Source organism: Cololabis saira, chromosome 2 (genome assembly GCF_033807715.1).
Source record: "Cololabis saira isolate AMF1-May2022 chromosome 2, fColSai1.1, whole genome shotgun sequence".
Classification (NCBI taxonomy): Eukaryota; Metazoa; Chordata; class Actinopteri; order Beloniformes; family Belonidae; genus Cololabis; species Cololabis saira.
Genome location: NC_084588.1, coordinates 14,505,016 through 14,532,949, shown reverse-complemented (window position 1 = coordinate 14,532,949; position 27,934 = coordinate 14,505,016). Strand labels below are relative to the sequence as shown.

The following is a 27,934-nucleotide window of genomic DNA, read 5'->3' as shown; positions in this document are numbered from 1 at the left end:
CTTTGTTTATTTTCAGCCATCGGTACAATGGTTGAACATAAAGGTGAATTGGATACACACTGTGACACACTGACTGCCTTGACACTCAGCTTACCCAAGATTCCTTGATTTGGCCACACTTCCTCACTTTCCATAGAAACAGATTGGGATCTGTGAGATGTGAGTGATTCGTCCGGTACTGTTGACACTGCCTTTCAGGTTGGACCATGCTTAAGTACAGGCCAACCAACAGTGTAACTGGCCCGTAGTATCTGGTAGTTGTGGTACCCAAACAACATTTGTATGTTGGGCCCACCTGAGATAAGAATAGGGCCCAATGTTGGACAGTCCCCTGATTCCATGTTGACGCCAAGTGAAATGTTTGGGTGAAAAATGAGCAAACCCAAGTGGATAATTCACATGTGGCACAATATGGAACCAGTCAATCTTTATTAACCACCATTTTTATCTCCGATGGGCCCCACATGTAAACTGGGTAGTAGACGTGGTTTACTTCACTGCCTTTGCGAACTGGAATCATTTTAAAAACAGGAATAACCACACCGAACTCATTAATTTCAAACATTTCATTATTTTCTCCACATTAACTTCGAAACAACCTCATTAAACCAAAGAGTAAGAAAGAGCATGCTCGGGCATGCAATGATGTCACAACATGATGATGCCACTTGGTGCGAAGTATAAAACATACAGTAGCAGAGAGAGTTTGTTTTTTTATATCATTCAGAAACTCGGGGACATTTCAGTATCCACTGAGAGTTAAAAGCTAGCGTTTATTTTACACTGCTCTCCATGTCTCACGTAGCCTTGTGTTGCTGGATAAGAGACAGGAGGGAGAATCTCACAAACTGACACCAGATTGAGCAGGCTTAACAAACATGCTGGAAATAAAAAATGAAAACAAACAAACAAAAACAAAACTCATCTGGCCAAAAAAGTGCCTGGAAACTGTAGAAACCCCACTTTTCACTTTGTGACTGGTCCGAAAAGGGGGACGAGGAGAGAGTGACATAACAGTGCATGCCGTTTCAAGTTCGGGGTGGGGGTTGGTTGATTGCATGAAAAGGGGGAAGGAGAAGGGGTGATGGTCCGCTTAGTTCATTTTTTTTTTTGTCTCCTCTTAAGCTCAAGGCTCCCAGGACGCAGAACCGCTGTGAGCGGTGTTAATCGAAGACAGTCTAGTCTAGCTGATACGTCTAGTCTAGCAAGCGCCATGGAGCGAGTTTAGCCGAGTTTATGCTCTGTATTCGTACATCTGTCCATTCCAAACGTTGTTTTCACCACTAGCCTACATACCTCTGCAAGTCTACGTTCATAAGGTAGGTAAGCAACGCATCCACCAGGGGGCAGTGACGAGTCAACTACTGATATAAAAAAACATGGCAACTGCAGAGGAGATCTTTCATTTGAATTGGAACTACTGAATGGACGTCAATATATAAATGGACAATCATCGTCTTGAATTTTCTTGAAAATTGACAACCAACGTAATCTACAATAGTTTAGGATGTACGCCCATTTTCTTGTGTTTAGTTTAGAGATTGGCTCTACACTGCCCCAGTGACTTCTGGTGGTAATGCATCATTTCATCTGTATGTGTAAGCACCTAGACCAGTGGTATTCAACCCTGGTCCTGGAGAGCGCCGATACAGCATGTTTAAGAAGTTTCCCTGCTTCAGCACACCCTGACACAAATGCCATTAACAGACTTGTGCCGACTTTGATGACAAGCTGATAACGATCATTGATTAGAATCAATTGTGTTGATGCAGGAAAACATCTACAACGCGCTGGACAGGGTCTCTCGAGGACCAGGGTTGAACACCACTGACCTATACATGGTGCAAAACGACAGACGACATCAACGCAGGATATGGACAGATAACTCCGTCCGTCTTCATACCCGTTTCAAACATTGAAAATAAAAGGGCCTTCAGAAGCGTCCCCGAAGCCACCGTCTGCTCCGCTCTGCTAAAAATACGCGTTGGCGCTGAACCGCAGATATGTCGGTAAACAATTCAGAGGGTTTTAGAAGAGATTTGAACTACATAGTTCAATTTAGAAGTCGAAAAGCTTTTTGGAGTTTTATAAAATGTTCACTTCTACTGTACGTGGCTGATGTACAAGCGCATAAAAACCAATTAAAACAGTTTAGCCACTTTAATGTTCACTGTTTATTTTATGCTCAGCTATTTTATATACGTTAGCCTGCTGGTGGAGCTAGTGGAGTTGATGACATGGCGTACACCGGTACGCCTCTGCTCCAGCTCAGGTAAACTGAAATGTGTCCTCCTGTCCTCCGACGTACGTTCTCACGACTTGTACTTCCCAAGCACGAACTACTAAGCACACAAGACCAAACTTGCTGTATTTAGAATTGAGAACTAGCAAAAGTTTAAATAGATGAACGTCTTTGAACAAGCAGACTACCGCGCGATTCCCACGCACTCTCTGAGCCTACGGATAAACGTATAAACTCACAAATCCATCTGAGGAGGCAGCAACTGGAAGAGCTCTGCTTCCAAAACGATCCACAGTCCCAGCAAAACCGCCGCCAAGCCGGGCCGGGGCAGTTGCGCGTCCTGTGGGGCTCGAGCTTTAGCTTGCCCACGTGGGAGGTTTTGTCTCTGTTCGGTGTTTAAATAAAGTATTCGCAGGAAAAATGAATAAATACGAGGCACTCATCATTCTCTCTGTCTTGCAAACTGCAAAAAGTAACAAAGTTGAATAATAATAATGACACATACACATATATATTAGTGGTTATAACATAACAGTCTCAAGGCTGTACAAAGGGGCAAGGCTGAATCCTTCTCAGCATGTCAGGATTTAGTTTCATTTTCTGCGTGCGATAGTGTGTTTGCGTGGTCGGACGTAAAACTCCACCCCTCATGAATTCAGGCCTGTGTTTACGTTGGATTTGGAGCCTCAAACGAGAATCTGATCAGATTCTGAGATCTGGCTGGAAGTGAAGTGGACCGGCGCCGACAGCCGAGCCGATAAACGGTACCGGATGGGCCCGTATAAATGGAGGACGGAACTGTGATGTTAAAGGGATAGAAAATGCACTTTTTAAAACCTCACACAGCCTCATGCAATGGTTGTGTGTGATCGTGTAAATCGTCTGGGGGAGAAAAGGAAAGAGGTATGACGAAGCCCTTTAAAATTGATCTACTCTTGCAGCATAGTTTTGTATGTAGCGCATAGTGCGAATAGAGACTGAAAACATGAAAGGGAGAAAAGGCAAAAGGGGGTTAAGGATGGAGTATGCGCCATGCTCTTGGTTAGCATGTTCCTCATGATAATCAGGAAACAAGGGTGGCTATATTTTCGTCTAGACTGATGGAAAAATGGGCGACAATGTCTGAGCCACCTCCAGTCTGCAGACGTATCAGGGACGGACGCCCATGCACGCATGTCCCCATTAAAGCTGCTCTCTCCACCTTCACGTTGGTCTTGAATCAATCATCTTCTAGCACATGGTTGCAAGCTCAAAATAAGCGTTTGAAAAGGAAGGGCGGTTTCGTAGAAACTGAAACGGGCTTCAACAGAGATGAAAAGATCAGTAGCAACAATACAAAGGCTCTGCTGTGTCCGTCAGTCGGGCTCGGGGCTCCAGTCGAATAGGCAGGACATCCATCTGAGTAATAATAATATAATATACCGTAGTTATCAATAAGTCTTAATAGATCATACCTTCATAGGCTTAAATAAAGAAGTGAATGAAAAGAATGGCTACTCCAATATTGAGTAAAATGACCATAACCACCAGTACAGAGCTGGAGCCCTGGAAGACAAAAGAAGAGGAAAGAATCAGTTAATCCAATTACTGCACAAATGACCACACAGGAAACACGGGACGGAAATGTGAGCAACTGAGGAGCTGATTAGGCCAAATTAAGACGGATGGTAACTTTAAAGTGATCAGGATTTGGTTCTTGTAGGTTAATTGCTTTTCCTTCGTGTATTAGCATGTAACTATTTCTGCAGCCTAGTGACTTGTCGGTATGATTTTGGTGGCCTTTGCCGCTGCTCTGTTGCTCCGCGTGACTCTTCTCTGACAGACATGCGCCAAAAGATGGACGTCAGATTTATTATACACAGTAAATGCTAATAAGCTTCACGGGAGATCGAAAACATGTTGTAAAACATCCAAGTCTTGGTGAAAAAGTGAAGTGTACCAGTCTGTTGAAATAAAAATGTGAGGGCCTACGACTCCAAAGGTGTGGCCTTTTGATTGGCTGCAAGCAGCCAATAGCTAAAACACAATCTACTGCTAGAACTCTTTCCCTCCGCTCAACAAAACAAAAAAAAACCTGCAGTGGCACCGTCCAGTTATTCTGGTGATGGCATATAGATTTATACTATAAGGACCATCCGAGACACAAAAGATCTCATGTCCACTGATGGAGAAAACAATATCTGCATTATTGTGAGTGAAACTTAAAAAGAGCAGCAGGTCGCTCAAAAGGACACGATGTGGCTGAATGTTACTCCCTGTAAGCTATATATGACAACGCCTATATGTGACGTCGTCCAAAGATTAAAAGTCCTGTTTGGCATAACGTGTGAAAAGGATACGACCTAACATTCATCTATGTTTATTGAAACATCAACCCTTGGAGAATGAAATGTGATTACATTTAGAGATCAGGAAATACTTTAGGAGCTAGCAACATCCAGTTTACTATTTTAAGACTGGAAATATACTTCGGTTGAAAAGCAGACCTGGCGACATCAAGATCATTTCTCATGATTGATTCTTCTAAACAGAAAAACTTGATTTTATCAGTAATTAAACCAGGATTCTTCATGGGCAGATTATGACGTGTACAACACCTACCAGCCATATGCAGTCCTATCTTGTTTTTCTTTGTGGCTTACCTTTTAAAGCCATTTTGTGGTCACATGGTGCCTCTTGTATTCATTAAGGTATGCTAATGCAATCCACTCCTTATTAGAGTTGAACTAAATTGAATTATTACCTCATTAAGCCCCAAATGGAAGTTATGTAATTGTGGGTTCAAAATATCAACAGATGTGACGTCATCCAAAAATCACTTACCCTACCTTTAAGGAGAATATTTGATTTTATTGGGTACCTTTTATCATTGCATTAGGCTATAAATAATGATATTTATGATTAACATTAGTTAATGTTAGCTCCCGTGATATAATTTAAGGCAATAAACGCAGTTAGGTCATTTAGTGACTTAACAGTTGACTCAATACTGCCCCTGTGATCTAAATCTGGGGGTATTTCTCTGTTTAGTCCATGCTGGTAAGCACCTAGATGACGTGCAAAAACACGGATGAAACCAACGTATGATGCTCTGTCCGTATCTATTTCAAACACTGAGCATGAAAGTCTCTTAAGACGTAAACTACAAATATTCTGTTATCATCTGGTCATGTGAGCGGTTCATTTAGCTCTTTAGCACACAAACTGTGAACTCACTGAGTTTGATTTGAGGGTGAGATGGTCTCCTTCCTGCTCCAGAGTGATGGGCTGAGACTTTAGGGGCGGGGAGAGGGTGAGGTCCCTGTGCAGCGGCCACTCCTCCAACTCTGCCCCCACATTCAGGTTGTCCAGCATCTGCACCGAGTCCATGGATCCTTCTTGAACCGGCCGAAGTCCTCGGGATCGCAGTCTGCTGTTTTTGGGGGCCGGGGAGTCCTGACCCAAACCCAGAGTCATCTGCGAGTCCGGACAGTGAAGCCTCATATCGACCGTATAGTCATTCATCCGCTCTTCGTCCTGCTCGGTGAGGCGTGAGTGGGCGGGGCTCCACCTGAGGGTGCTTTCAGGAGTCCACCCTCCGGTGAGGCCGTCCAGCCTTTGGTCAATTACAGCATGCTCGTTAAGTTTGTGGTTGGAGGGGTTGTGCTGCTTTGGGTGGTGGTTGGAGTAGACATGCTCTCGAGGGTTGTAACTGGAAGAGATGTGGTCCTTTGCATTGTGATTAGAGGAGATATAATCGTCAGAATTGTGATTGGAAGAAGCATGCTCAAAAGTCTTGTGATTGGAAATGTTGTGTTCCAAGGCCTTGTGATTGGATGACGTGTTTACCTGCGGCTTGTAGTTGGAAGAGGCATGCTCGCAGGATTTGTGATTGGTGGAAGAATGATCCCATGTTTTGTGGTTGGAGGACGTGTACTCCCTTGACTTGTGATTGGAGGCCACATGCTTGGACGGCTTGGAGTGCTCCCAGGCTCTGTAGGAAGAGGCGTGTTCTCGGGACTTGTGATTGGGCAAGGATTTCTCGCGGGGTTTGTGGTTGGACAAAGGGGGTTGCTCGTAGCCGTTGATCTGGCCCTCCTGCTCCTCCAGAAGTGAGGGTGTGGTGGAGCGGCTGCTGCCTCCCCGGTCCGGATACATGTCATCAGTCCAACTGTTAGTCCCGCCCCTGGATGGATCCATCCCCCGCCCTTCCACCAGCACCTGGATCTCAGCGCCTCCGTGGTCGTCCACGGCACTCTGTCTCCTGAAGCAGGCGTTTCTGGGGCGATGGGAGTGTTTGGGCGGGCTGCGAGGGGGCGAGGTGGGAACGCTCAGCACGGGGCTCAGATCAGGTGTTATTACAGGCGGCGTTGTGTCCGGAGTGCACAGCTCCGGACTGTCTGTTCCTGTGGAGATGACCTCATGGTCTTTGTCCTTGGCGTCCTGGTGTTTGGGCCTCTGACATTCGAGCCCTGCGAAAAACAGGAGAGCAGCAGGAGTGAATGGATTTGGAACCGATCCACAGAAAATCCCACAGTGCGACCGTGTTGGACTGTCACAGACAAGCAGGGAAACAAAAGGAGGGAAGGAGCTGCAAACTAAATTAATATTGGGCTGCATTAAGTTGGAATATGAAGATGAATGCTTGAATTTATCTGAATTCTCCCGGGTAAATCCTTTGGGTCTGACATATAATAATAATAATAATAATAATAATAATAATAATAATAATAATAATAATAATAATAATAATAATAATAATAATAATAATAATAATAATAATAATATAATTAAGCCCTTATCAAGTTTTGTGTAAAAGCAGATGTGTGAAAAACATTAAGAAAAACATTATTATATCACATTTCTGATATAAAACGATTATCTTTCTAACATGTCGGGGCCTGACACTTTACTTGAGGAGGCCGTGGTCTGTTGGTATATTTGGTGAAAGAATCAACCATTAACAACACAGACAGCTATACTGCTCACTAGTTAGCTTTTAGTAGCACGGTTCCTTTCTAATGATTCATATTTTTGTTTATCATAAAAACATTTAACAAGTTTATCTTTGTCGCGTTGAAAAACAAAAACTGTCACTAATATGTTGAAGAATCTTAATTTATCTATGTGCTGTCTTGGCAAACAGGGAGAATGAAAAATAAAACAGATGAGGTAAATCCACCTTGTGATTCTGGCATAAACCAGTGCTGAGCAAACCTGCAGTTCCTCTCCTGACCACTAGGGCGGGTTCCAACAGTGAGTTAATCTCCATTGACTTCTATGTTATAATGTTATAATAAGTAAAGTTTACAGCTGAAACATATTTACAGCTTGGTTCAAAAAACAGTTTTTGTTTCTACAGTTAGATTTCACATCCATGACAACTAAGGGGTGGATTGTCCTGTGCCACATGCATGTATAGGATTTAAATATTTATAGACATTTTTAGATATTACTTTTCTACTTATATATCTAAGTTTTATGTTGAGAAGTCGCTTTGGACAGATTTGATGAGAATGAATAAAAAGGTAACATAATCTAGATTCACAGATTAGCCAGTAATCCAGTGCAGAATAAATTAACTAACTGGTTTTGTTCCAGTCTCAGTTCCTGCCATTCTTGGAGCTTCACAATAAAACAAAAGACGCCTCAAAAGCACTTTTCCTTTTATTTTCATTTCCTCATTTTTTTCCACATTAATATTAGCTTTTTTCTTCACATGTTATTCAACTCTTATTTTCTTCTGAGATTTAAAACAAACTGCTTTACAAAAATTCTGTAGAAAATCTTAATATCTGATCAGAGATTTTATATAAGCCGTTGTGGAGAAATGTCAAGTAGTGAGATTTATGTTGCGTTTAGACCCGAGTCTGAACTCATTGCAATCATATATACTTCAACAGTGTGTCCTCTCACCATTGCCATAGATGTGGAAGGAGGGTGAGAGCTCTTTGGCAGTTATCCGGGCTTGTCGGCACTCCTCCATGGATTTCTGCGCCACTCCTTCAGCAGCCTCCGCCTTCCCACGAGCGTGGCTCATCCTGAGCAGCAGGTACACAAAAAGCAGTCACAACTGGTCACAACGCTGCAGCTTCCATGTCATTCATCCTGAATCTACAACAATTCTGATGTGACCATCATAAAATCACTCACAGACATTTAGATTAACGAAGTTTAGTAATCGTTGGAGTTTAACCTGTGGTCATTTATTAATGACTCTTTGAACAGAAGCTGATTCCATACATTTTACTTAAATAGTGTCTATTCTATTTGATACTTAACATGTAGGATTAGATAACTACATTAATGACGAAAATGAAATATGTCCCTGCTAGCAGACACATTTGGGTAGACGAGAAACCAAGACGCAACGCTAGCAGATTTAAATTTGCTTTGGAGGTAAATCAGCTACCATCCGTTAAAGCAGTGGTCCCCAACCTTTTCTGTACCGTGGACCGGTTTAATGTCTGACAATATTTTCACGGCCCAATCTAAAGGTGTAGTGGATAAAAACTAAATAAAATGACAAGATTTTTCTATTTTCTCTATAATATAGTAATAATAATAATAATAATAATAATACTAATAATAATAATAATAATAATAATAATAATAATAATAATAATAATAATAATAATAATAAAACATAATTTTCGAAAAAATTAAATAAAATAATGGAAATTGTAAATTACCTTTTAATATGAGTATTTCTATAAATGTGTTTTTGTGTTTGTTTTCTCATTAACGTTATTTAAAGCCAGGCTTTTATTTTATTTGTTATATATTAACGAGACCGATATTTAGTGCTTTTATTTTGAAGGCGTCTCGCCGAGACCTTGTAAACATCCAGCGCTTCGGACTTTAAGGGTAAAAGTTTAACGGCAGTAGAAAGTAGTGAATGTAGAAAGACTAACTCTATTTTATTTTATTCCTTTATAGCTCTTACGGTGTGTTTGCAGTGTATTTATTGCACATCCAAGGAATAAAAACATTGTGAACCATCAGTTTGAGATTCATCCATCATCAGTCGGGGCTACAGAAATAATTTTTTCTTTCTGTGCGGCCCGGTACCGAATGACCCACGGCCCGGTACCTTGCCGCGGCCCGGGGGTTGGGGACCACTGCGTTAAAGCTCATGAACCACGCCCTAAAGTCTTGGGGAGCCAATCAAATCAATCGCTGCTTTAGAGAGAGTCCTTTGTAAGGACTCATTCCTTTGTAAGATAGATGAATGATTACTCTTCTACACTACTCACTCTGCCACTGACTCGTTCACTAGAGTACGTCACCTTGATTGTTGCTCTGATTGGTCGCAGTGCTAACCAGCTGCATTCAAAGACAGATTGATAAGGCAAGCAACCACTGGTGCTGTCCCTTCGATCAGGAGGGACATTTTCAGATCCTACAACTTTTCTAGATGTGGGTACGTTTGGTGCCCACAGCTCTGGTTATGTCTCTGGCCAGACGTGTCCCACAGTTCACGAGCTGGGCCAAACTTGGGTTTTGCCATGTGTTTTATGAGCCAAATGTGGTCCAGATTTTAGATGCTGGTTTTGACATGGGATACGGTAATTGCTGTGAGGGCTCGGCGTGGCCCAAAGTGAAGGGTTGGGTCATGTCCGGTGGATATGTGGCCTCATTTAGACATTTAGTCAATGCTGTCAGTCAAAGCCAAAAGTGGGTCAAAGAAACCTGCAGAACTGGGTCAAACGCTCCTTGCCACCTGAGGTCCTGGGGCAAAAACGAAGCGCCAACCATCTAACTTCTGGACTGAGTCTCATCCGGAAGCAAGAATCGTTGCAGTTCCTCGACTGATGGCTAGAGGCTGGCTCCAAAAGAGAGTCAATCTCTGTTGACCTCCATGTTAAAAGGTCCAACTTTAGAGCAGAAATAAACATATTTACAGCCTGGTTAAAAAAAAAAAATGTTTTAGTCTCAGTCGTTTGATTTCCCATCCACGACAACTCTGAGGGGAAAGGGGGGTGCGGGTTTGTATCATGGCAGGAGAGTTTATATAAAGCATTAAATATATCTCTAATATGATTGATTGACAGTTGGCTCAGCCAATGGCTAGCCATTATCACCTCCTCATATTTAATCATTGTACTACCACGAGTAGCAAAGCAACATGGCTGCATTCCAGAAGAAAGAAAAACGTGCTTCAAGACCATGGAGTGTATATAACAATGCATGAAGCTTTGTGCTCATTTTAAAATGAACAACCTTGGATATTTAATGATTGAGTCTGACCTTTTAGTGGCATGAGGTTGATCCAGCATATCACAGAGACATTTCTATAGTTGCTGCATTAATGTCTTGTTCTCACACGGGAACATCTTACCGTGACATGGCGATCTCTGCTTTCAGCTTGGCGGTGTCCGCTGCCTTCTCAGCAGCTTCCACAGCTCTGTCCACCTTCTCTCTGATTTTACTGGCCCTCAGTGGGATCAAGTTTTTGCGTTTTCCGCTCACCAGAATGTTCTGCTTGTACTTCCCTTCCTCTTTGGTGCCGTCAGGGAAGGTGGTGCATCCATACCCGTGCCTCTTGTTCCCTGACCATTCACCTGCGTAATGCAGGCCGTCCGAGCGCCGGCTGACGCCCCAGCCGGCCCTGTGGTCGCTCCGCCACTCTCCCGCGTACATCTCAGTCACGGTGGCGTCCACGGGGGCGCCCTGCTCGCCTTCACTGGCGTTGGAGTGGATATCAGACGCAGCAGAGCTGACTGTGCTCATGCCAGCCTCGCTGCAGAAGGAGCTCTGCTTGCTGAGTTGACTGGCCAGAGAGCTCTTGGACTCGGAGCGCCGTAGCTTCAGGCCGCTGAGGATGGACTGCCGGAAGCGGCCCTTTCTCTTCCTTTGCCGTTCCGCCTCGCTCGGAGCTGTCAGGGCAAAGCCACCGCGGCCCACTGGGCTGCCCGCCAGCCCGGCCACCACTCCGTCCGTGGGTGTGGTGGCGGTGCCGTCCTCCAGCACCGCCGGAGGGCCGTGGCTGTGCTCGGAGCGGAGGGAGTTTATGGATGTGCGCAGAGGGAAGAGGATGACGGCTGCCATGCCGTACGGTACACTCTGGCGTACACCGTAGCCATGACGCATCCCTGCCAGCCACTGGCCTTGGTAGGTTCCTGAAAGAGCAGACAGTCGGACATTAGCAATATGCACTACACTGTAAGAAAAAAAACGTTGTTTTTACGGAAAAAAACTGGCAGCTGTGGTTGCCAGAATAATACTGTAAAAAATACAGCGGATTGTAAAACACATTACAGAACAACCTTTAAATTTTACAATTTCACACTGTAATCTTTTACAAAATAACATCATACGATTTACGTACAAAACTGGTCAATTCAACATCCATTTTCAGCCAAATTAGCATGACTATACCTTCATTAAAGCTATTTTTCTCCTGTACAATTTACGTGCAGCCATTGCTTATTTTACATCTAATCCCATTAAATTTCACTGGAAAACATCAAAATAGGGGCATTATTAATCGGTAAAAGCCTGATTATAAGACAGTAATTTGACTGAATTTTTCCGCTTATTTTATTAAAAGATTGTGTGTTGTGTAATATATTTTGTAGTATTAATAGCTGTGTTTTGTTGTGAAATAAACATCTACATACTATCATAGAATTCTTTGAATAATGTCTTCATTAAATGAGTTATTACCAGTTAGACAGACAAACTCTGACACAATGTCAACAAAGATTTTCAGCTGTAACATTTACGGTCCTTCACCATTGCTATTTCACAGTTTTTTACGGTAATTTCTACGGGCTTTTCTTACAGTGTACATTTAATGTCCATATGTTCATTCATTCACAGCCTGTTTTACCGCACTTGTATCTTTGAAGAAAGAAAAACCCGCAGAGGTCAGAAATAAATTGAAATTGACAAAAAGTGAGACACTGTACTGGAGAAATATGATGGGACCCTCAAATTTCTGTAACTGTCAGTGAGACGTGTCCACCTGTGGACAGGTGTTCTGGTCCTCATGAAACAACATCTCCAGCTGTGTCAGCTTTGAAGGGTTTCTTCTCCAGACTGTATATTCCAGATTTACACAGATATTTGGATCAGGACTCATAGAAGAACACTCCAGAATAGTCCAATGTTCAGTTCTGAGTCGGTCTTGACCCATGACTGAGACCATCGGTGCGTCCGAAATGCCATACTAAACAGTATATACTCAAAAAGTATACTTAAGTTTGGCACACTTTTGAGTAAATATCAGTAGTATGCATCAATTCAGACATACTACTCAGAGCCACACGGCACTTCCTGCTGTTGGGAGGAGGAGTTGTTACCATGGTAACAACTCCTGTCACAGCAGCAGTAGCAGCACCGCTCCGCTCTTTCCCGTTTATCCTGGCCAAAACAAGATGACATTATATAATATTATTATATACGAATATTATAATATTAATATTATATAATAATATTATTATACTTAATATTATACTTATGACATATACGTATCTGCGCAGCACTTAGCAACCAAACACCGCTGCATTGCATTGTGGGAAGTTTCTGCTTAGCTAGTGTCCATCAATCCACACTAATAAATTTCTCCAGAATGAGTATGGATAGTACATACTATGTATGTGTGTATGTACTAATATTTCGGACGCACTAAAAAATCTCACATACTGTTTTTGCTACTCATTAGGGTTTAAGTATGGGATTTCGGACGCAGCTCATGTTTTCTGATGCTGGGCAGCACATTTATCTCCAGAACTTCCTGATGGTCTTCATATTTCATTGTAGCTGCACAGATCCAAGCCACCTGGTACCAGACGCAGTAAAGCAGCTTCAGAACAGAACCAAGCCTGTGATGCTTCACAGTAGATGCAGTCTTCTTTTCGTTGAAGGCTTCATGTTTTTGTTTGTGAACATACAGCTGATGTGAAAAGAAGTTCCAGTTTTGCTCGGGGGTCATGTTCTGGGTCTCAGGAAAGCGCCTAGAGACAAGTTGTGTTGTAATAGATATTATATGAATAAAATTGAATTGAATGGTCTCATCTGTCCAAAGGACATTCTCCCAGAAGCGTTGCGGGTTGTGAACATGCATTTGGCAAATTCAAGTTTGGCTTTGTTATCATTTTCAAAAATAATTTTTTTCATTGTCATCTACCAGTAAGTCCACTTTGGCTCAAACACACCCCAAATTAAACATAAATCTATTCTTTTGTATCATTTTTATCTAATGTAGTACAAAGAAAATGTGAACTATGCTGCACATATGTTTGCTTCTGAAGCAAAATTACACATATTAACATGGAGGGCAGTGGAGATCTACATGAGTTTGCAGACAGCTCCAAAACCGTTGGTCAGCCGAGGAACTGCAACTTTTTTTTTTAATCCTATGTGAGCTTGAATCCAGAAGCCTGTGGGCAAACCCCTGAAGCCCAAGCAGGGTCCATATGGAACAAACAGACAACCCAGTTTTTCAGCCTATTAATATCTCAGATGGGTCCTGCATAACAAACGCCGGATCCAAACTGGCCTAGAATCTCTGTCGACCATAGTTCCCACGCCAGGAACTCAAAGAAAGAAGATGGGACACAGGAAAGGAAGAAGTCTGTAACAGCGGAGAGTTTCAACAATAGTCAATTTAATGATAATAGTAATAATAATAAAGGAAAGCCTTGAATGCATCCACATTGTGGAGAAGTCCGATTTACGGTTCAACGTGGTGTCAGTCTGCCCCCAGCTAAGTTCTCAGTTTTTTTGGTCTGTGATTAAATAATTCAGACACTAACAAGCTGAAAGGGGCATATCATTTCCGGTCATAGCTGAGTCACCGACAGTATATTGGTACAAAGACAGTCATCTAATTAGAGCCCCAGCTCAACCATAGCACGATTTAACTGTAAATGTACTGACTGTTAAAGGAATGGTCATGCATGCCATCTGGTAATCGTAAAGGAGATGAATAGTTATTTCATCTCATTGCATTAATATGTGCTCGGAGTTGCCAGGAAATCAGACGGTTCATCTGTTAAAAGTCTCACGCAAGCTGTTAACAGGATCAACTAACGGGGAAGCCGGACTGAAAACTTTGACACGCAGTTTTTAATCTAATCTTATATAAAACATTCAAGTTTGTGATTTTGTTCTTCTTTGTTGCAGAATCTTAATTTAGTTGGGAAGAAAAATAAACAGCAGGTCTAGAAAATGGATGAATAGAAATTAAACAGTAACAAATGGGAGAATAAGCTTGTTGTTTCAATAGCTGTCGGAGCTAAGAAGCTAGTTAGCATTTTATCTGATACAGCGTTTCTTCCATTCCGTCATGAAAACATTCAACTCTCGTATTTTGCTTTTAAACATTTAAAAGGAAAATCCCTTTTATTGTAATGATGCTGAATCATAATTTATTTTTGGAAGAAAAGGAACTGTAAGAAGATAAAAAAAAAAGTTTTTCATTATTATTTCAGTAGCTTTCTAAAGCTACCAAGCTAGTTAACATTTTCAGAAAACTTGTATTTTATTTTATTGTATCTTTCTCCATCATGAAAACATTCAGAACTCCCTTTTTAAATTTGTAATGATTAAAACTGTATAAAGCTGTCAAATTAGCTTTTGCTAGTGTTATTTCTGTGGCTGGTTCAAAGTTGTCGTCATTATTTCATCTGGTGCAACATTGGATTCTTCTTTCTTTCCTTCATTGCAAAACCTTCCATTTTCCGTATTTTGGTATTTAATTTTACTATTCTAAAATAGTTGAGTCAGAATTTGTTTTGGGAAGAAAAAACAACAGTAACTTCTTGGAGTATAGTTTTAATATGCATCTGGCGAACATTTCATCTTTATTTTTTTTTTACTTTAAACCCTTATGTAATGTTTATGATGTAATAAAAACATATATTTTTTTAACATTGGAGAATCACAATTTAGTTCTCAACAAAATAAATAGTAAGAAGTGGGAAAAGTTTTGTTGACAATATTTCGACAATATTTCGGCAGCTGGTTGAAGAAAAGCCAATGGTCACCTTTGTATTTTTTCTTGTTTCAATGATTCCCTTGCCTTTATATGTATATGTGTATATATATATATATATATATATATATATATATATATATATATATATATATATATATATATATATATATATATATATATATATATATATATATATATATATATATATATATATATATATATATATATATATATATATATGTGCAAATATGCAGTTAACAGTTTTGTGTCCAGGTTGTAGCTTATTGTAAATACATGTAAAGGATATTAAGTATGTAGCTGTTATGAAGCAAAAATTAAATGAACTAGATAAAGCAAAAAAAAAAGTTGTATTATTTATATTAATATTTATTGTAATTCAGCACTGAAGCTTCACAATCATTCGACTGAAATCAGGGTTCACAATGTTGTAACTGGATATTTTCACATTGCTTACATGCTGAAATAAGAACATGTGAACCGAGACAAGATACAGATGAATAAAGAGACAATATTTATAGAGGAAGATGTTCAGTGACAAGCAGCAGCTCTAACGGTTAAGTGTTAATCCATCTATGTGATTTCAGCACAACGCCAAGAAAACCATCTTTGAAATAGTGCTGTACACTGCCAACTGAAGCATACTGGCACAGCTTTAGAGCTGTGAGAGTAAATAAAAGAAACAATTGACATAAACCCAGAATAACAACAGAAATCTGGCACATATGTACTTTTTGTAAAAAAGAAGAAGAAAAAAAACAAGCCAGGAATCTTTATGCCTAAACTGTTTAAGATCTGGCTGATTAGATAAAGGACAACCTCCTCCTCTCCAGCTACATGGCAGCAGTTCCAGAACTCCTGGACACAGTCAAGTTCCTTTTATTTTCAAATACTCAAGGTGGTCAGTGTCATATTTCTGGACATGAAATGCGACGGCCTGATGTTAAAGTCTTGGCTCGTCGGTTCCATGTCAAGGAGAATCCCAGCAGCAGTCGCTACTGCTGAGCACGCTGTAGTTTATTTTACAAGAGGCCTTTTAGCAGCTGTCTACACTTTCTTCATGAAACCAATAACGCAAGGCAAGCTACAAGTCATGATTGTTTACTTTAGTGATTTCTCTGTGTGTCTTCTGATTGCTCGTCTGATACGAAAAGGAGTTCAAAACGCAAAAAGGTTCTTTTCATGACGATGTTACACAAAAATGTATATTTTGACTGGAGAACCGACTCCACTACTTATGACTTCTGTTAATCAACACAATGATTTTTAATGTTATGGTACAAACATCATTCTTACACCTTATTGTATTTGTTTTTGGCAAGCTCTAACATTTTAACTTCCAGGATGAATCCACTCAGGAAGTAGAGAAAACTTTGCAGTTCCCTGACTGACCACTGGGGTCTGGATCTGTCCAATCTGACCACCATGATAAAATGTCAAACTTTGAAGCAGAAAAAAAAACGTATTAATAGCATGGTTCAGAAAAGATTTTGGTCACCATAATATGACCTGACGTACCTCACCAGGTAACATAGATTATTGTTTTGACACAGATAAATTACTACAAATATAGGATTAGGAGGGGGAACAAACCTTAATGCATGACTGTCTAGTATTTATTTTAATCTGGAGATGTTAAACCTAGAACGCTCGACAGATTTGTATAAGATCTGTTTACGGCTGAACCCAGAGTTTGAGTTGGTTTTTGCTTCATAACTGAAATCTAACTGGAGCTGACCGTGGTGCTGAAACTAAATCCTGTTAGATAATCTGATGCTTCAAATGTTTATGTTTTTATTCATTTATTTATTTTTTCTTGTGTGTAGACCTCCCAAAGTTCATCCCTGCCTTGTGTCAGGAGGATTTACAGCAAATAATCCCTTTTTCCTCTCTTAATTCCCAATAGTAATCTTCCAGGAACCTTTTCAAGCCTCCAAAACCCTAAAACATGGATTACCATTGCAGATTCCTTCAGTATATTCTGTTATTTTACAAGCTTGCAGTTACTATGCAACACTAAAAGATGAAAACTGGGGCTTTTTCACCTATTGCATTTGAAGCATGAATACATGAATATGACTGATGACCTAAGAGATATTGATATTTTTTCCCACTAAATTGCCCCTGAGTGTGAGTGTGCATGGTTGTTGGTCTGTATATGAGGCCCTGCGATGGACTGACGGCCTCAGAACGTCTGCCACAACAGCTGGGTCTTAATATTGGGGATTTACTTTACAATAAAATGGTAAATGCAGAAATTAATGATTTAATAGTTTTTCTTGAAGTGAAAATTTTATCCAGGCCATGCTGCACTGCTGGTAAAATCTTTATGAAACCTGTCCAAGACTTTTTGTATAACTCTTTTACAGAGGGAGAAATACAAAAGAAAACAATCCAATGATTTCATTGCTGAGACAAAAAAGATAAAATAATTAACATATCAATGATCCAAACAAAAGAGAAATTATGAAAATGTAAAAATATAATCATTTTTAAGTATTACAATCACAATAATTACAGTTTAAACTAAGTAAAACGGAGTGCAATGGTCTGTATATCATAAACCCATATTTTATTCACATTAAAACTCAGAGAATATATCAAATGTGGAAAATTAGAAAAAATATTTTCTCATTTCATATTTGATGGTTACATGTCTTAAAAATTTGCACTGGGTTGAGAAAAGGCTGGATATTAGGCAGTACTAAAAAGACACCTGGAGGAACATCGCACAACTAATCAGGTTTAATCTGAACAGCTCTGACATGATTGGGTATAAAAAACCTCTGATGGGTAGAGGTTCACCAATCCGGGAAAATTGTTGTGTTATAAGATATGAAACAATTTCTGAAATATGTTCCTTAGCATAACCTTTTGAGGATCTTAAGTACATAATAAATTAGAAAATACTTTAGATATGAAGAAATCTCTTCATATCTAAAGTGATGGTAAACCATCAGTATTATATATCAGTGATCTTTGAGCTTTCGAGAGCCACTGCACTAAAACCAGACATGATTCTGTGGTGGAAATCACTGCATGGTCTCAGAAACCCTTCCAGAAATCTCTGTTCAAGAAGACAGTTCACAGTGTCGCCAACAAAGCTGGTTAAACCTCCATCATGCAAAGAAGAAGCCACGTGTGAACAAAATCCACTACAGCCACCATCTTCTCTGAATCACAGCTCATTTAAAATGAATTGAAGTAAACATGAAAGCCATCTTGTGGTCAGAAAAATACATTTGTGAAATTTTCTTTGGAGAAATTTACATTGTCTCCTACAGACCAAAAAGAGAGAAGAACCAGGGTGTAGTGGCTAAATGTCGTGTTTAGATTCTTGACCATTTCTTTCTTCAGATCCATGCAAATAACCACTCAGTCAGACGGGATGAACGAGTCTACACTTGTTAAAGTTTGAACGACGGTAGAAAACAGTGTGTTCGCCCCGTCTTTAATAAAGATCTCTCCATATGACCAACACACAGCCCTTTTTTTGTTGCTCAGCATCAGTTCCTATTGGCTATTCATTCTAGAAAATGCCAAGCAGTAAACTGAATGCAGATTAAGAAAGATTAAGAGGAAATAACAATGCAGCTATAACGCAATCATAGATATTCTATAATATACAAATACTAAATATATCCGAAAATAATAACTAAATATGAGCATAAATTATTGAACAGAAAATGGCACCAATACAGGGTATTTAAAATCCTGTATCTCTGATGGTATGGAGGTGCTTTAGTGTCTATGAAATGGACAATATATATCTGGAAAGGAAATATGGGATGTAGAAGGTATGTAGAGGTTTATGAGCAACATACGCTCCCCTTTCAGGGAAGATCTCTCATCTTTCAGCAGAACAATGCTAAACCACATTCTGCATCAATTAGAAAAAAATGGCTTTGTGAAGAATCTGGGCGGTGAAATGGTCTGGCTGCCTTCCAGGCCTTTTACCAATTGGAAACAACTGGTGAATTATGAAATGAAAGAGCCAACAACCAAGATCCAGGACTGTTAAGGAACTTGAATCTTATTTTCTTACACTCTTCTCCTAAAACTCCATCAGCTGGTCTCCTATAGTCCCCAGATAGATACGGACCCTCAAAAGCAGAAGGGATGCCACACAGCTGTAAACATCCATCTGTCCCATCACGATGGTACATTTGACATATTGTTCACGTTCTGTTTTTGATTAAAACATGGATTTATAAGGTTTGCATTCTGGTTTCTTTCCATTTTACACAGAATCTTAACGTCTCCGTTAACATTGGGGCGGTAATAAGGGTTTGTCCTGCTCTGTAGCTGAATTGAATGTGTTTATAAGAAATTGAACAGATTTCTTTTCTGCAGCCACAGAAACAATACACGCTCGTTGTTTTGAAAAGAGTGCAAATGTTGTCTAAAATCCTCCATTTAACGAAGAAAACCTGCACATTTACTGGGTTGGGGAAAATGTGTCAGGTCGTGCGTGCCAGATTCCTCAGTCGGCGGTCTGGCACGTGAGCGGAAGAGAGGAGCCGAGCTGTTGCGTGACGCAGTCTTTTTTCCTTCTTGCTTTTCCTTCACCTCAACGTCTCATGGTAAAGGATGAAAGTTAGGACAGCAGACTTCAAAGCAGAGACGGCACGCGCCTCGTCTTCATCCGGGTCCTCGGAGAGAGGGAGGGAGGAGGAGGAGGTGGGGGCAGCGTCGGCTATCGACCCGCCGACATGACGAACCAGGTGAAAAAAAGAAACAAAAAAGAACTGACAGCAGCAGAGAGCCAATCGAAGGGCGGGGGAGGTCTCTAAGAGACACTGACCTGCCGTCTCCTGGTTACCATGGAGACATATTAAAGGGGATGTTGTGCTGCTGATGAGGGGAGAGGTGAGGTCTGGTCTTAATTGGAGAGATGACAGTTAATTCTTTCTGATGTTAGACAAACTTTTTCACGCCTGATTGTTTTTCTGTCTTTATTTGAATGTTTTGGACGTGGACGTAGTGCTGGGCGGTATGACCAAAAATTTATATCACGGTATTTTTCAAAATTATATCGGTTTCACGGTATATCACGGTATTTTTTTTTTCATGCACAACTGGGTGTTAACCACATTTTCTAATGATTTGGAAAGGAATTGCTGCAGTAAATTGGCTTAGAATGGCCTATTTTACTGTCATGAGGAGGAAATATTGTAGAAAAACATTAATGTCCACACTAGTATAAATACAGGTTTGCATGGCCTCACAAAATGATGCCGTTTACAATGAAGTGGCGGAACTTATGATTCTAATGAAGTGAGAGAATCAGTCAGACAACACTTTAGACTTTAAGACTTTAAGTGTTGTCTGACTGATCTTTTACAAAATTACAAGGTAGAAAATATTTATTGAACATAAAAAACTGAACATGTTTTAATTTCCCAGCATTACGTTGTTTTGGTTCCACCTCCTGGTGAATGTTAGGTAAAATTCTTATGTGGTTACTTTTTGGTTGGCCAACGATTTATGTTTGTGGTGCGCAACCGTTACGGGAGCGGCCAGTCTATTTCCTTATATTACAACGCCGTTTTTTCCCACTTATTCCACCGAACACCGAAAGTGTTTTTTTTGCCATTTTCGGCCGAACAGTTTCGGTTACCGAACAATCGGTGCATCACTACTGCTAAACAGTCCCCTCACAAACAGTGTCCAGCGGCGCTACGTTCCGCTGCGCCGCGCGGCGGAACGTAGCGCCGCGCGGCGTTCCCAACGTTGTGTCCGCTACTGTACATACTCACCGGTATTACGGTATATGAAAAATTCATATCATAAGAAAAATAAACACCGGTATTCGGTATGAACCGGTATACCGCCCAGCACTACGTGGACGGATCAAGGTTTTGGCGTGGTGGCTGACACTCAAATTCAAGTTCAGCGAGCTAACAGGAACTTTTCAGGGGCTCGTTCATCTCAACAGCTTATCAGAGCCGAACAAGGAAAAAATACAAACTAAACGGTGTGGACGGGGCAAAAGTCTAAAAACAAAAAGTCTGACTTTATAAACATGCATATTTGCAAAAGAGAAGTTTAAAGTTTAGAATGAATTCACGAGTTTCTGGCGAAAATGGCAAAAGTCTGGCGCAAATATGCAAAAGAAAATCGGAAAACTCCAACTTTTCAAATGTTCAAATTCATGAAAGAAAATAAGGAATTTGGACTTCATAAAATCACAGAAGAAGAGAAAATAGTGACTCTAATAAACTCACAGTTCTTTACGATAAACGGAAATCTTAACTTTACGGATTTGCAAATTTACTAAAAATAAATACATTTTGACTTCATAAACTGGCAAATAATAATAATAATAATATGCAAATAGTATGCAAATAATAATAATAATAAATATGCAAAAAGATAAACACAAATTCTGACTCCATCAACATTGGAATTTTATCAAAGAAAGACGTAATCACACAGATTTCAGAGGAAACCCTTTAGGACCCCATCATGTCTGGTGGGTGGAGGGATGATTAACAAGCTTCACAGAGGAGAACTGAATGTTTACTACAAAGCTACAAATGAAAATGGTTTGTTTTATTTCTCCCAAAATACGTCGTTGAGGCTACCCTGTAGCCCGAGTGCCCCTAGCTGCCGGGAAGGTCCTATGTCTGCAGATAGCTAGAATATTCCCGGGAATGTTGACCTTTTATCGTTTTGTTCGTTCTTTTTGTGTCCTGTGGTCTTCAGTGTATTTTGTGTTGATGCTGCATTTATTCTGTTTTTGTAGTAATTGATTTTTGTTCTGTTCACTTGCCTAATTGTCACTTTTTTTGCACAATTTTTGTGTCTTTTTTATGGGACCTTTTCTGATTTCAGTCTAAATGTGATTTTTACTTATAAATGAGCCCAATCCAATCTTTCAGATTGACCATTTACATTTTTTATAATAAGTGATCAGATCTGATGTTTCCTGATCCAAATAGTTGCTAAGGTAACTTACATGTGTCGAATCAGTCTAAAATGAAGGGTGGCGAACTGAACTTTTCAACTTTCTCTCCTGCGGTCATGCGGTGTCACCGGAGAGTCCTAGAGACTGTTGTTGTCATGGTGACGGTCCGTCATGTCAAAACCACCAAACAAAATAGAGGAAACGGTGGTGATTTCAATCTTGTAATCTGTTTAGTAGATGCTGCATTGCAAATGACGCAAATGACGCAAGCGATCTGAGCTGTTATCAGCTAAATATAGTTGGAATTACATTTGAAAACACCTCTGTTGGGAAATAAATCACATTCCATGTGATTTTTGGCGGTTCAGGCGGTCTATCTATCTAGACGCAATCCAGCTTTCCTGAACCTCAGATTCGGGTTGGTTATCATTTATCATTTTGTTCTCGTTTTGAATCGTCTATGAACTTTTAGCTTTAGCTTTTAGCCTTGCTTATTTTTCGGGGCGTTTTTTGGCGTCTTTGAAGCTGTCTGGCTTCATTTCTTTCAGTTTTGCAGTTGACGCTGAAGGTGCAGCCGTTGGGTGTAAAACTGTGGCTGAACTTTAGGAAGATTGCGACTTTGGCCCCGTGACCCGCTGGGCCCCCGCCGCTGTGCGTGGTAGGCCCTCTCGGTAATCTATTTGTGCATGTGGATCTGACCTACATGTTATTTATGTAGCCTGCTGTGGAGATGTGCTACGGAGAAGTAAGCAAGTTTGCTCCAGTTCGGGCTCCGCTCAAGAGGAGGTTTGTGGAAAAGTACAGACGTTTTCCGCCGGCGGGGTGGGAAACTCAACTGTAGGAAGCGTGCAGCGGGTCTGAGAGCGTCCTTACCTCCATCTGAGTAGGTTTCGGTGCCGTAGCCGTCCTGCAGCCCGTTGCTCCACGTGCCCTCGTACCGGGCCCCGCTGGCCGTGCTCTCCAGCTGCCCGTAGCGGCCTTTGAAGCCCTGGGTCCACTCTCCCCGGTAGTCCCAGCGGCCCTTGCTCTCCACCCCGATGCCGTGCCGCTTGCCCTGCGCCCAGGTGCCCTGGTAGCTGTTCCCGCTGGGCCACGTGTACACGCCCAGGACCTCGAAGCCGTGGCTCCAGGCCCCCGCATACTCGCCCTGACCCTGGGGCCCCGTGCAGACCCCGCGGCCATGGGCCTTCCCTTGCTCCCACTCCCCGCAGTACGACCCCCCGTCATCAAAGTCAAACCTGCCTCCAGTGGACATGCATGAAACAGGTTTAGGCAAATCCTTAGAACGTCAAGAAAGAGCAAGAACTTGGGCGTGCTTCACTCAGAAGGAGGACGGAGGGAGGAGGCCTCGTTCCAAACAGGTAGCATGGAGGTGCAGGGCCTCGCTCTCCTTCTCCTTTTCAATTTAGGGACGTAAGACGCCGGCTCCTCCGTTCAAAAACAGCCGGATGGGACCTGAAGAGCATTGCCTAGCGACAGAAAAGCAATCCAATCCTCAGTGATGGGTCTGGAGTGACGAAGGCTGCTGCCGTGCATGCTGCTCCCCATGGGCATGCGGGCTCGGAGCGCCGCTCATCCTCCTCCACCTTCCCGCTCGACGCAGCCTGGCAGGCCCGTCGCCTCAGCCGTGCGGCGGGACGCTCCAGACGAGCGAGGCCTAGGCTTTTCCAGCAGTCCTCCAGGCCCACAGAGCAGCGGCGGCGACCGAGCTCGGCTTAATCAAGCACTAGAGCATCCCCTCATCCTCATGCCGCACAGAGTGGGATACAGGACAGGGATGCTGCTGCGCTGGTGCACCATCGGAAAAAACAACAACAACAGAGGAGAAAAAGAAAACACCGGAGGAGAGAGAAGTTGAAGATGTGGCTCTAAAGCATGGCCTGAAAACAAGCGATCCCAGCTAGAGACAGACGTCCATCATCAGGCGAACACACACTCAGCCCTGCACACACACCTCGGCAGACATAACCAAGTGTGACTATCTCTCTGGCTCCCTTTTCCTCCCCTTCCTTCTCTCCTCTCAGCTCGGCCTGGGATCTAGAGACGACTGCTGAGGATGAGGATGCAGAAGCAGAAATTATTCCTCTGCTTTTCCTTTTGTTCGCCGCATCTCAGCGCTCGCCTAAATTTGGATGAAATCCCACCAAGTCATATGCCCTCCTCTCGTTTCTCCAGCCTTTCTATCTCTCTCCTCTCTAAAATCTGCTCATTACAGGACTGTTCCACCCCAGCCAATACCCCTCCCCCACAAACACACACACACACACACACACCACACACACACATCCAACACACACTCCTTCTGGTGGCTCTTAAAGAGATAGAGACAGAGGGATGGTGCAAATAGCTGCATGTTCAGAGCTCGCTGCTCTTTCCCTTTGGGGATACAGGCTGCTTCTCCTAATTATCCAGCCTCATTTCACTCTCCGGCCTTCACACTCCTCCTCCTCCTCCTCCTTCACCTCCCAGACGGAAATCTGGTCACTCAGCAATCTGTTTTCCAGATAACTGGAGGTTTGTGCACTCATTGATCTTGTGCCACTCTATCTTACAGTTAATTGTTGTTGTTGCTTTTTTTTCTCCTTTTCATCTGTTATCTTGTACAGTCATGTACAAAAGTTAGTGCCCCCTCTTTTAGTCCCATCAATAATATACCTGATTATTCCTGTCCAGGTTCAGAGACGGGCTCTGCTCAGGTGAACGGTGCACCTGCACAGGTGGCCAGTCCATCACACACCACATACACCCCCATGGGCAGTTTACACATCCACCCTTTAACCTGACACACATATGTTTTGGACTGTGGGAGGGAGCGGTGGTGTGTGTTAACACAATGCAAAAAGGGAAAGACATCAGCAATGATTCCAGGGGAGACATTTTTGCTGCACTATTTGACGCAATAGTCACGTCGTTTTCTGAAAAAGGCTTTTAAAACATTTCCAAACACTTCAGAGTTTGATGTTCTGCAGTGATTACGATTATTCACCTGCAGAAAACTTTTTGCAGAAAGTTTTTGTACCGTATTTTCCGCATTATAAGGCGCACCTTCAATGAATGACCTATTTTAAAACGTTTCCATATATAAGGCGCACCGCATTATAAGGCGCTACAGTAGAGGCTGGGGTTTCGTTATGCATCCATTAGACCAAGGGTCGGCAACCCGCGGCTCTTTCATCCTTATACTGCGGCTCCGAGTGGCTTGGGAAAATAAAAAAAACTAAGTATTTAATTGAAGTGTATTTTATTTGTGTTAGTTTTTAATATTTTAGTTCTAAATTGGAAGATTATTGTGACCGTGACATATTAAATATATTTTATTGTTTTTCGTCGCTCAAAATACGTATATATGTCTATGGTTGCGAGACCTCAATATTGATCCATATATATACAAGGCGCACCGGATTATAAGGCGCACGGTCAGCTTTTGAAAAAATGTAAGGCTTTTAGGTGCGCCTTATAGTGCGGAAAATACGGTACTTCCCAGAAGTGGACATGCCAACAAATTAAACAGGTCAAGTTGTGCGATGCGCTGAGAAATACAAAAAACCCCAGAGCTATATCTGAGCCCACAGGCTTCACCGAGCTCGTTAACCCCAAAACACCAAGTCCGCCATATTTGAGACATGAATTTCTGAGATCTCTGCACCAACCATATCATTGTTCACTTGACAATACTTCAACTATGAGGTGTTTTTAAATACTTACACAAGTAAGTAAGAAATGTAAATTTATATTTTTGACTCCTCACATCATGTATACGTGAAGAATGTATTTTTGTTTAAAACATGTTTTTTAAATCAATATTTTAGACATTTCTCAATAGCTAAACTGATGTGAATCTAAATAAAATTATACAGTACGATATGATATGAGACGATAGAATACAACACAATACAGCATGATAAAAATAAAACGCAGCAAAATAGGAGATGATAAAATATGTTACATTACGCTGATACAGTATCATATAATATTGTACGGTACAATTCAATATGATACAACACAGCACGATACAGAATGATACAACATTAATACCATCTTTCTTTCCCCTCCTCTTTCCTATTGTCATCCTTTATCTAATATAAGGAAAGGACAGCGCCGACCCATGGATGCACATGTCAGTCTATCCATGGCTTATGTTGTTTGTTTGTCTTTTTTTGTTCTCATGGGCTCGAGCTGTACTGGAAAATCAATATCCCTTCCGGTATTAATAAAGTATTATGAATTGAATTGAATATGTTACAATATGATACAGAATGATACAATATGAGTTGATATAATACGATACACTGTGAATATAATGCAACAGCCATGCTGTCAGTTTTAAACAAATGCTAAAATCCGTTATGACTTTTCAGTGTCAGGGTCCTGGTGTTGTTTGTGTGTCATTCAATCCTCAACTCCACTCACAAATATTACAAAATAAAAGTTTGAATTAAAAGCTTCCACTGAGGACAGACGTATCTACGACATGACCCGTATGTTTTGCTGTGTGCAGTTCTTACTCAGGTTTCGAGGGACAAATTTCACCTTTCTGTAAAACCAGAGGAGAATAAATGAGTTTTAAAAAAAAAAAGATCTGTGAGATTGTTTGCTTGGAGTAAACAAATAGAAAAAACAGACAAAAAAATACAGTGAATATATACATTTAAAATTTTGTCTGAAATGAGTTGAAGAAAACTGTCCGTGGTTCTTTGTTAGTTTCACACAAATGCAAACACATTTCAGCCGTTCCTGTTCCTGGTAATTAGTACTTGAAAAACTGCAATCTTCAGCCTGCATTTAAGAGTTAAAAGGAAATGTTATAATTCCAGTTTTTACATTTTCTTTTTCACTTTTACCTTTGGGGTGAAATCCTCCTCTGCTGGATGCGGTCCATGTGACTAGTGAAGCAGAGGGACACAAACCCTCCTCCTTCAAGCTCACAATGCCAAAAATTTAGGCTTCAAAAGAGTTTAATGAGGCATAAAATACCTTGAAGGCATCTTGTTTTCACTAAAATGAATCTGTTTCATGGACTAAAGGACTAAAATCATCATTCTGAGGTCCAGTTTCAGTCGCTCACATCATGGAAACAAAAGTTAAACCAGTAATGGGGTTGTAACTGACGCTGAACTCTTTTTCTGATTGGATTATGTTTTAAGAATTTCTGCAAACTACTTTTGTTGAATTTATATAATTTGTCTGATGTGTCCTTGGTGCTCACAAAATTAGATTAATTAATAGTTTTGCAGAACCTTAAAGTAAAATAGGCCTCCAGACGATACACTTGGACGTCAGTGTGAGCTAATTAACGCTTCATTCCTAGAAAATAAACTTCTGACCTCAAATGTTTTTTTTTAACCAAAAACTGTTATTTGTACCAGGCTGTTTATTTCTGCTGCAAAGTTGGACATTTTAACAAGGAGGTCAGTGGAGGTTGATGCTCTCTTGGTTCCAGCCCCTAGTGGTCAGTAGAGGTGCTGAAACTTCTCGTACTTCCGCGTTGGCTTCAACCTGGACGTTCAAATGATGGCTATTGTCTGAAGGCAAATACGAACATTCAGTTGAGAGTTTTTTATTTTTATCATCATTTGGAGAAATAAATCAGCAAAACACAGACAGTGTAGAACCTCTGCAGTCTTGGACATTTTTCTTCCTTTCTTTCTTTCTACAGGTTAGTCTGATTGAGACACAGGGCCTCACTTTCAAGAGATACCTGTTTTACAAGAAATAAATAACTAAAAATAGTATAAAAAGCTATTCTAGTTTCTAGTTTGTATCTGTGACCAGATGTTCACCAGAACCCTTTTTTCTGTGTCACTCTTGTTTTTGTATAACTTCTCTCCAGATCAAGTTC

The 27,934-nt window shown here is 41.1% G+C and overlaps 1 protein-coding gene across 2 annotated transcripts; it reads right to left on the bottom strand.

Annotated features, from left to right (window-relative positions):
- Window positions 1-551: 551 nt before the first annotated feature.
- jph3a (junctophilin 3a) lies at window positions 552-24,315 on the bottom strand. Of its 2 annotated transcripts, XM_061738814.1 has the most exons (6): window positions 22,969-24,315; window positions 10,563-11,343; window positions 8,138-8,262; window positions 6,071-6,693; window positions 5,459-5,950; window positions 552-3,787 (listed from the first exon to the last, which is right to left on the bottom strand). In XM_061738814.1, exons 1-6 carry the CDS (start codon window positions 23,348-23,350, stop codon window positions 3,707-3,709), a joined length of 2,484 nt encoding a protein of 827 aa, XP_061594798.1. In that variant the 5' UTR covers window positions 23,351-24,315; the 3' UTR covers window positions 552-3,706. The 2 variants fall into 2 exon arrangements, with proteins under 2 accessions (XP_061594798.1, XP_061594788.1); XM_061738804.1 differs by having other exon boundaries at window positions 5,459-6,693.
- Between the last annotated feature and the right edge of the window lie 3,619 nt (window positions 24,316-27,934).

Coding starts and splice junctions, on each gene's coding strand:
- jph3a (XM_061738804.1), bottom strand. CDS start 23,350: ATGTCCACTGGAGGCAGGTTTGACTTTGATGACGGGGGGTCGTACTGC. Junction 11,344..22,968: donor CGAAACCTACTCAGATGGAG/GTAAGGACGCTC, acceptor CTGCTCTTTCAG/GAACCTACCAAGGCCAGTGG. Junction 8,263..10,562: donor GCAGAGATCGCCATGTCACG/GTAAGATGTTCC, acceptor CCTGCTGCTCAG/GATGAGCCACGCTCGTGGGA.